The following is an 11042-nucleotide window of genomic DNA, read 5'->3' on the forward strand; positions in this document are numbered from 1 at the left end:
CTCCCGGGTTCGATTCCGGTTGAGGGCACATACCTCGGTTGCAGGCTCTATCTCCGGGCCCTGGTTGAGGCTAGTGTGGGAGGTAACCAATCGATGTGTCTCTCTCACATTGATGTATCTCTCTGTCTCTCCCCCTCCTTTCCACTCTTTCTAAAAAAATCAGTGGGAAAATATTCTTGGGTGAGGATTAACAAAAAATAAGAACAAACAACAGAAACCTGAAGGGGCTGTAGCTATACAATGGAAGTCAGCAAGGGTCAAATAAATTTATCTATCAGACTCTTATAAATTAGGGTTCACCACACAGATGTTCTACGAATCTCAGAACATAGTCAAGACTTCACTTAATTCCATAAAACTATGTCACAAAAGGAACAAAGAGATAGTCTATATATCCTAATCTCAATTTATTCATCTGTCCTATATATGCTTGGAGGTATGAAGATATGCACCTACCAAGCCTTCAAAGAAAAAGAAAATGGATTACAATGCTCAGTACCTACTATTTCGCAATACTGAAATATCCTCAGGAAATAAACTATAGACAACATAAATAAGCATTAAGTCAGCAATAGATATAGTGGCTTGTTTGACAAAAAAATAAGAATTAAACGATCAGTTACATAAGAAGCAATGACACCATTCTGTGTGTGTTTTGTTTTAAAGCAATGGACTGCGTAAGCTATCCTGAAACCCAAACGCAAGACTGCAAACTCTTACACACTATTTACAGATAACTAAAATGTGAAATGAAAATCACAGCAATAAAACAGCTAATAAAAGAATTGTTAAAAAAAAAGAATTGTTGCGAATATATAAAGAACGTTACCCATTTTCAGACTCTGAAAAGCTTCCTCAGTCAAGCTTACAAAAACATGTTTTATATTTACTTAAAATGGAGTTCCCTTGCCAAGTCTGATTTAACAAAAAATTGAGACTCATCAATATGAATATAATTTTTCATACTGAAATATAGATTTATTTTAAGGAAATGGAACAATATTTGCCTTACAGTTTATAAGTCCCTATAGTTCCATCTGGTCCTTATTTATCTAAATTTTACTCAGCTTGCATAATATTTTTGCTTACAGTTATATTCTTTAAGATCAGAAATGTCCAAATCTGGAAATTCAGAGGTATTATTCGTTAACATTCTTTCAGTGTGATTCATAGACGTTTTGCAAACTTCACTTTGATTTTAAAATAAAACTAAGGTAATAAGATGTTTTGTGTAAAAATATATGACTTAAGCAATAACGATAAAAGGAGCCTGGCTTTGGGAGATTACAAGCCAAAGCAAACTACACTCCTTATGAAATAGACTGTGCAAAGTTCATTTGAAGGGGAATAGCAAAATAAAACACTTAATCAAATGTGAAATAGCTTTCTATTCTGCTTACTTTAAACAACTATCTAGTGGTTTCAATTGCTGCAGTCCTACATTTACATGGTCAAGAGCAGTAATACAGTGAAGGGTTAAATGAGAACCTGACATATGGGTATGGCTAAAGGACAGATACTGTATTCTTCACTTCAATTTCTAGGTGGATGAACTTTGACAAATAGCATCGAAATGGGAGTCCATCTACCTGGATGCCTCCTGCTAATGTACCTGCCCTACAGAACTTCTGTTTAATAAGAACAAGTTACAATAGTACTAAATCAGGTGGTGAAAAAAATACAGGTTTGAAACTTGGAGAGAAATGACAATATGTTGCATCTGGCATCCCAGGCCTTTTTGATATTAAGAATATCGAAATGTTAAGATTTATCCTGGGAATCCACTGGCCTAATTTATAATGGGATGGTACCAAGACTATAAAAAGAATACAAATACCCTAATCTAATTGTTTTCCTCTTGCAAAGAGACAAGACCCATAAGAACAATAAAAGTATAGCAACTAGGGATTATTTAAAAAAAAATATTTTTTTTATTGATTTCAGAGAGGAAAGGAGAGGGAGAGAGAGAAGTAAATGCATCAATGATGACAGAGAATCATTGATCAGTTGCCTTCTGCATGCCCCCTACTGGGGATCGAGCCCGCAACCCAGGCATGTTCCCTTGACCGGAAACCAACCCAGGACCCTTCAGTCAGCAGGCCAACGCTCTATCCACTGAGCCAAACCAGCTAGGGCTAGGGCTTATATTTTTAAATCCACCTTTCTAAAAGTAATAACAATTACTAGCATCCATAAAACGAAACAAAACAAAAACAATGATTATGCCTTATTCTCTAGTAAAAAAAAAAAAAAGCAAGGCTTTGCAGTTTAAAGGAATTTGTGAGACGGGAATAAAAGAGAGAATGAATTTTCTTATACTATCGTTTTGAAAAAAGTTATAAATGTAAATGTTCCTTCCTGATTAAAAGACAAAACCTAACAATAATAATATCCTTGCAGAGTGGCTGCCTGCCTTTGTCAAAATATTTCTCAAGATGGGGCACGCACTGTCCTAGGCACCTTTGGTCAGCTAACCATCAGAAAGTCCTTCCTTATAGTCATGTGAGATTTGTTTTTCAATGAGCCCCCTTGGGAGCACATGAATTGATCAAGGTAGCCTTGGTGTGCATTGTCCCTTTGGTCTTCCTTCTTCCAGTCTGTTCTATTCTTTCTCAAATGCTGTGATTTCAACAACGTTCTTGTTAACCGCAGAATCACGCCCAGAAATGAGTAGGGTACTCTACAGTTAAAATCAATCAGAGAAGCATTCCATACAGATCTAATAGCATATGCAAAAGCCTGGCATTAGGTGGGAGCAAGACCCATAGAAGGAACTGAATAAGGCCAGCATGGCTGGAATTCAGAGTGGTGCAATGAGGCTGGTCAGAGAGTCATGTTTTTAGGTGTATCAGGCACTATATGGGGGTACTAAAGATGCAAAATAAAATAAAACAGGCCTGTTCTCAAGGCTCAGGGTCTGGTGGGGGAGATGGATAACTCCCTTTTACAGAAGACTGATGACACATAGTATAGCGCTAGAAAAGGGACACAAATAGTGTGGCTTTGGAATCAGACTGTCTGAGTAAACCCCAACTGGACCAAATGCTAGTATTATGTCATCAGAGAAATTACCTAACTAAATTTGTGCCTCAGTTTCCTCATCTGTGAAGTGGGAACATTGCTTTCCCATAGTGATAAACCTTTCTTATATGGTTGCTATGAGAATAAAATGAGATGATACATATTAATAATAGTTCCTGAATCACTTTATAAAACTTTCATGCTAAAAAAACCCCAAATATCTAATTGTCAGAAACAAAATCGTATTTCTCACAGTACAAGAAATGTACCAAAGACACACAGATGAAGGGAGCTAAGAATCTACTGTAATATGACTGTTTACTACTACTACTACTACTACTAATAATAACTAATAACTCTGTATAGACAAGCACTGGGAAAAGTCCTTTTTATTCTTTTTTTCCTTTATATTCTTTATTTTAATTAATCCACATACCAACCTTAAGAGGTATATTTTGTCACCATCACTATTTTATGAAGGAAGAAGCAGACTTAGAAGAGTTAAATTGCTCCCTTGATCCTTTCATCAGGAGAGGATAACGAGAAGCCTGTAACCCAGAGACCCTCAATCAACCATGCTGACATCCTGATCTTGGACTTCAGCCTCCAGATCTGTGAGAAATAAATTTCTGTTGTTTATAAGCCACCCAGTCTGTGGTATTTTGTTATAGCGGCCCAAATGGACTAAGACACTGGCTTGCGAGACACATATAAAACCTAGCCTACATTAATGAAATCTATAAAGTGCGTACTAAGCTCTACTTTTTTCTACTTTCCAGAGGAAGTCCCTGTTTTAATAGCCCCTGTTATGATTTTTCATTGGTTGATTCCCTATATTACACCATAAACATTAAAGCAGTAGAATCAACTTGGATGAACGTGTGAGCTCTTTGAAGACAGGGTTTTTCACTCAATTTTGTATTCTTAGCACTAAGCAAAGGGCAGCCTTTAAGCAAACATATGCAACCTATCACAGAAGAGCCATATTCACCAAAAGCAGACCTGGGAGCACATCAGAAGATTAAAACAACAGAGGCAGGGTTTGTCGTGGAGGATTGGGTCCAGGTGTGCTCATAAACCCTCCTAGAGGCTCACCCTCATCATTATCTTGGTATTTTAAAAGGTCTATTTAGATGACCTTCTGCAAATGCATTGGGATGCTAAATGAGATCTCCCTCTGTGATCTCGGAAACCATCTGTCTCCGCTCCAGAGACACTATTTATAGCAGATAGGACTGATGTGGTGTCAAGATCAAGTCCCAGAGGCTTAATTCCACTCAAGACAGCAAAAATATCTGTTGGACAAACAACAAAGAGGGAACAGAAACCCTAATTGGGGAAGGTTGGAGCAGATGCTTGAGAAGGGTTGCGGGCACGCAAAACATGCTCTTTCCCGGCACCGGAGCTGAAGCAAGGATGCGCCACGTAATCAAATGCGCAAGGGCAAGTGCAAAGGCACTTTTGAGAGTGAGTGTCAACATTGTCCACAGTTTCCTTTCCTATGGTCTCGTCTTGCTTTGCTAACTTCCTGCTGGCTGGATGCCCTCCCAGGATCTGACTGGATCATGTGACCTGGAGTGTTGATTAAGCTGCACGTTCCATGCTAAAATTTGGAGGGGGAAAAAGAAAGATCTTCATGGTGATAAACAATGGTTTTATTTGTTAGTGCACCTTCTACCCCGTGCTGTTCAGCCTCACCAAAACGACATGCCTAGATATTACAGTGAGTCTAACTTACAGATTTGATGAGGTACCCGAGGTTAGGAAATAAAAGCTGTGTCCCATTTCTCATTTTTAAGTGGTGCTTAGCCTTCCAAGGACAATGGGATTTACAGTCTCAAAAGGCAGGGCTAGATATTATGGACCTCAAGATGCTCTTAAGGCAATTTTTGGCGGCCTCATGGTGGCAAGAGAAGCAGAGCATAGTATTTAACAAGCAGCCTCACACCCAGGATGCAGGAGGGGATGGGAGCAGCAGAAGCCCGCAGCCTGGCAGCCAGTAGCACAAACGTATGCAATATTAAAGACCCACGAACAGCGTGGGCACATCTTATTTAGGTTTTCTAACCAGCCCACACAAGGCAAAGTAGAATTAATAACAACAAAAGCAAATATATATATATCAGCTAACAAACTCATTCAGCTAGGCCAGACATGCTGACTCAAGTCTTCTGATTTCCGATGGGAAACCCAGTTCTGCCTTATTTTAAGCAGTATAAAGAGACTTATATTTGCAAGAAATATAAGGTTCCTTATATTTCTTGCAAATATTTGCAAGAAGTAAAAAGGTTCCTTTTTGCTTATGAAAGAATTCACTACACACTTTTCTACACTTGATTCATTTCAAATGTAGCTTTATTGACACAAATGTAATAATTAAACATTCAGAAACATCTCTTTAGGAAAATGAGAAAACAGGCCCTGGAAGGAAGGCACACCCAATGTTCAGGGTCAACCAGTAGTTTCTGAATACCACCCCAATGGCCTTAGTAATACATACACATACTTCCCTACTGTTTATAAAGTCTCTGATCCTCACCACAACCCAGTGGGTGAGGATTATTAAGTGTGGAAACTGAGGCTTGGAGAAGGTACATGTCAAGTGCAATTGCTTACTATGTGCTAGGCACCCTGGCTAAGCACCATATACTGGTCATCTCATCGATTCTCCTAGCTACTCTGTAAGAGATTACAGATTCCCCACTAATAGATCATGGGTCAGGAAATGAACTCTGAGAGGTTAAGGAACCCGTCCCAGCTGATAAATGGTCGAGAGGAAATAAGACTGAGAGCTAACAGAGAGATGAACAGTCAACCATCAGCTCGGAGATCAGAAGAGGAGAGGCCATAGAAGCTGAAGAAGCTGGGCAAGACATCCTATAGAAGGTAAAGAATCTTGGTGAGGGTAGTAGGGAGGGGAGAGGGCAGAAAGAGAGCAATTTGAGGGGAGGGGAGCAGGTCTGAGAGGCTGGATTGCATATGCAGGTCTGGGGAACGGGGTCTGCTCTGGTGCTATGTTGGTGGTGTGTTACTTTCTGTCCATATTAGGAGCTGGCTGGAGGGTGGGCCAAAGCGTTTCTATGAACAGCTCAAAGACCAGATCCCATATAATTAGGAGGCCTTATTAAAAATACAATGAAAAAATATAGCCCAGATCAAGTCACTTAAAGAGAAACTTAAGGAAGAGTTTACCCCTTTCCTCAATAACAGAGCATTCCAAGCCAAACAATGAGAAATGTAGAAAAGTTCGGCAAAGACCGCAAAGACCCATGAAAAGACTGGGAGCTAAAACTGGCTGTTGAGCTAGTTAAATTAGCCGTTTCTACTTCTATCCATGCTGATGGAAAAACGTAGTGCATACAGGAAGCCACACGCAGCAGTTCCTGCCTGCAGAGGCAAATGGAGATCATTCAGGAAATAAGTTATCCTCAACTCTGGAGAAAAGCTTTTAGCAAGCTTTCATCAAACGGAAGAAGATGAAATCCTATATAATAAAAGCCTAATATGCAAATCGACTGGACAGCAGAACAACTGATCACTATGGCGTGCACTGACCACCAGGGGGGCAGACACTCAATGCAGGAGCTTCCCCTAGCCCGCAGGCCCCAGGCCAGCCAAGGAGGATGCCAGCGGGGGCCCTCCAATCACCCCATAGATTGGCCCTGGTTGCTGACCAGGCCTAGGGACCCTACCCAGTGCATGGATTTCGTGCACTGGGCCTCTAGTGTTTTAATAAACAAACACTGGCCTCTGAGCACATCAGGCTCAGGTGCTTCACTAGTAGGATGGAACAGAACATCGGGATTCTCTAGGTTGGGCCTGATAGCAGGAGAGAGAAGGACCATGACCAGGAAACATGGGAAAGGCATTAAGACCCAGGTTTCTGTAGCATATACTGTGTTTGGGTTGCCTAGTGCTTTAGGGGGCTAATAGCTGTTACAGAAAAAGAGAATAGGACCTTCTCACCCCTTGATACTACTAGCACAGAAACATTATATTCCTGCCAAAAATGGGAAACATCATTTTATTAATCATATTATAGTTATTTTATCTGTAAATCTGGCATGTACAATTTATTCCTTACTAAATAAAATAGGCAAAAGAAATATCAAAATATTCATTTAAAAAAAACATATACATTAATAAGAGTGATTGTCTCTAAGGAGAGGCCCTGGTTGGAGCTGGGGGTGGGGTAGAGGGCAAGCCTAGGGCAAAAGGACAGGAGGGATATTTATTTTTCACTTCATATCCTTTTGTGTCAATTTAACTTTGTGAATACATTACTTATTCAAATATACATGCATCGATTAATCACATCTTGAGGAAATAAAAACCCATGATGTTTTACATTTTAATGGCACTATTGATTAGTGACAATGGAAAGGTACTAAATAATCAAAGATCTATCATCCCAGCAGAAACTAACATTCTAGACCAGTTTTAAAAAATATTATGAGTGGATGAGACCATGGTGAGAATAAAGCAAAGCTAAATTGCTGGGCTAGAACTGATGTATACTTTTATCTAGCATTCCATTAAATAATAATGATGATGATAACAGCAACAGTTCATACCTATATTTACAGTTTGTATATCCAGGCTCCATCCTAAAGATTGTTATAATAGTTCTAAATGCTGCTATGATGTAGTTGATCTAATAAGCACTTATAAAAAATATTCAGCATCCTAGATGGACAAAATCCTGACTATTAAACACTAAGAAACATTTGAAAGCTGCCCAGAATATGGATACAAGCCCATTTACAATTATATATTTTTCCCATATCATAAAAAACAAACTCTTCCATAAAGTGACACATGGTGAGGCTCAAGAGTAACTTTGTGACAGTGGCTACATTTCACATGTAGAAACTTACCAAGGGTGTGTCTCTTCCTCCCACAATGCTGAGGCCAAGCCCCGAATGTCCCTTGGATATTTCTATGATCATCTCCTGGCCGGGGACAATGGGACATGTGGCAGGATCCACTGACAGAGGCGCCTGGAAACCACCTGGAGAAGGAGTGAACACGGAGTAACTGGCAGGCAGGAGACGAAGCTCTGCTCGCACACTTGTAGAGAACACGCTCTGCATGTGCTTATCATTTCACTCTTTTTCTGCCAAGCACCACGGAGGAAAAGGCTGGGTCATTCCTGCCCATTCACCCAGAGATGAAACATGACATTCCTATGACACTTTTGAGATTAAAGCAATAACTAACCCCCTTCCCAAATCATCCATGTTAGCTTGAAAATTTTCAATCTTAAAATACACCATAAATTATGATGTAACTGAAAAAAACAAACAAAATCAATTACCTAAAAAAGATCCCAAATGTATACATAGTAAAAAAAAAAAAAAGTGTTATATAAACACAACTCAAGAATTAGTTGCTGGCTCCATAAATGAAAAGCTTGTTAAAAGTATGTATTATTGCTCTTTTATAAAGATTTACTTTTTGGAACTATTGTTTTAGACTGGGTTTTTCTAAAAACTAGGAGAGAAAAATTTATTGGCTGAGAAAAGATTTTTAATATATATTTTTATTGATTTCAGAGAGGAAGGGAGAGGGAGAGAGAGACAGAAACATCAATAATGACAGAGAATCATTAATTGGCTGCCTCCTATAAGCCCTCTAGTGGGGATTGAGCCTGCCACCCAGGCATGTGCCCTGACCAGGAATTGAACCGTGATCTCCTGGTTCATAGGTTGATGCTCAACCACTGAACCACACCAGCCAGGCAGAAAAGATTTTTAATACCCATTTGTCTAGCATAAATTCTACATATCTGCATTTTCCAGATGACTAAAGCTAACCCATTGAAAAATCAAAACAGTCAAAATGTTATTTTCAAGAGTCTTATACAAATAATAGTCTTCAGAGATGTCTCTTTTTTTTTTATAACTAAGTTTGGTCATCATGAGTATTGATTCTTACATGTGATGTAATTTAGTAAGGGGCTGATAATAGAGGGCCCCATCTGCTGGTCACCTGCAGCTAATGCACTGGGGCCACGCTGAGACCCACAAAGCTCATTAAATTATGTGGAAGCTAGGGCATGCGGACTGACTACATATGGCCTGAGGGCCAAGAATGACTTTTACATTTTTAGAAAGTTGAAAAAAAAAGAAAAATAATATTTCAAGACACCTGAAAATTATATAAAATTCAAATTTCAACACCCACAAATAAAGCTGCACTGGAACAAAGCCCTGCTCCTTCATTTACATCTAGTCTGCGGCTGCTATCACACTACCATGGCACAGTGGAGTAGCTGCAACAGAGACCAGATGGCCCGCAAGCCTTCAAAATTTACTATCTGGCTCTTTACAGAAAAAGTTGGCTAATCCCTGGTATAAAACAAAAGGGAACAGGCTCTAGGGGAGACTGTGGGGGTTCTGCTCTGACTAAGCAATAATCATGGTCTTTGTGACAAGAGGGCACAAGTTTGAATGTGAGCTCCCAAGAGAAAAACTAGCAGGTGGGTGCAACTGACACTCACTCCTCGTCAGAGAAACGATGGAACCACCACCTAATAGGCTGTTAGAAGAATGAAATGTGTGTGAGGCACCCTGCCCAGGGTCTGGCAGATTGTAGCATTCATATATCTGCTGTTCCTGGCCATATGGAATTTATTAATCTAATGGTCTCTTGGTGAAGAGTGAGAAATTTAGGGACACAACCTCAGTAACAATAAAAAAAAAGCTATATTAGAAGTAGAATGTTATAAACCTGATTTGTCTCTTGATGTTTTTGCAGCATGTGTATTTCATACTTCATATCCCCTTTACTAACAATAAAGACAATGTATATCCATTTCATGGGTGCTTTAAAAAGTTTATACTCCTTTGTAAATGACTAGTTTAGTCTTGAGTGAGAAGAGAGTGAACACATAGTCAGAGATGCTGGCGATGGCACTTCCTTCCCTCCGCCACTTTTGCCTCACCCCAGCCAGTCCTGACTCAGTCTCGCTATTTATTTCTCTCATGGGATCCAGCCCAGAGCCTCATGCATACCAAGTCCCCAATAAAGGCTGGATAAGTAGGTGACTGACTGAATACATTTTCACAGATTAAATTGTAGGATGATTAATTTCTGTTATTGAGGCATAAATATGTGATATATATGATCAAAACTCAATTGGTCTCCATTGCAGTCAGCAAACTCTTCCAGTAAAATGCCAGGTAGTAAATACGTTGGGCTTTATAGGACATACGGTCTCTGTTGCAACGACTCAACTTTATCCTTAGAGTGTGAAAACAGCCTGAGACAAGATGTAAACAAATGAGTGTTCAATAAAATTTTATTTATGGACACTGAAATGTGAATTTCACATCACTGTCATTAAATATTCCTTTGATTTTTTTTCAACTCTTAAAAAATATAAAAAACACTTGTAGCTTGCAGACCATATGAAAACAGAGGGCAAGCGAAATTTGACCCAGGGGTCATTTGCTGACCACATTCTTCAGGTATTTTAGTAAAAATCCAGTTCTTCAGAATAGTATCTGCATGTTAAATTTTTTATGAGCTAATATTTATGAAAAATATGTAAAGGATAAATACCATAAGGTGTTAGTCGTGCTAAAAATTCATGTAGATTTATGCTTTGCCATTGGTGAGCATGGTGTTGTAAATAGTCCTCCTTCCCCCTCCCGCCCCCCTTTTACTGACTTATATTGCATAAAAGCAAAATGGAAATACTCATTATTCATTTTGAAGTTCTATTTTCAACCGCCAGTCATCATAATTCAAGCCAGGAATTCAAAGAGAGAGAGTGAATACCAATTTCTCTAAGCACTGAAAATTATCAGTCTTCAAATAGATTACATCAACATATGCAAGGCTAACAATTTGGCTCAAATGATTTTTAAGAGACATTACTCATGAAGTAAACACAATCTTTTGGAGAGATTAGAGAATAATTTGTAAGCTTCAGATTCAAACAGCATTTACTGAGGGCCTTTCCCCTGCTAGTACTTTTATATTCAATACTAGAGGCCCGGTGCACAAAAATTTGT

General features: G+C 39.1%; 1 protein-coding gene across 4 annotated transcripts in view; it reads right to left on the reverse strand.

Moving 5' to 3' along the window:
- The window catches only part of INADL (InaD-like (Drosophila)), a 289773-nt gene that overhangs the window by 56622 nt on the left and 222109 nt on the right, over nt 1–11042 (reverse strand). For all 4 annotated transcript variants that reach the window (XM_014549254.1, XM_014549253.1, XM_014549252.1 and 1 more), the window contains exon 33: nt 7899–8032. In XM_014549254.1, the coding sequence (XP_014404740.1) occupies nt 7899–8032 (134 nt within the window). The remainder of the gene's footprint in view (nt 1–7898; nt 8033–11042) is intronic.

The sequence above is a fragment of the Myotis brandtii genome, unplaced genomic scaffold, assembly GCF_000412655.1.
Source record: "Myotis brandtii unplaced genomic scaffold, ASM41265v1 scaffold540, whole genome shotgun sequence".
Classification (NCBI taxonomy): domain Eukaryota; kingdom Metazoa; phylum Chordata; class Mammalia; order Chiroptera; family Vespertilionidae; genus Myotis; species Myotis brandtii.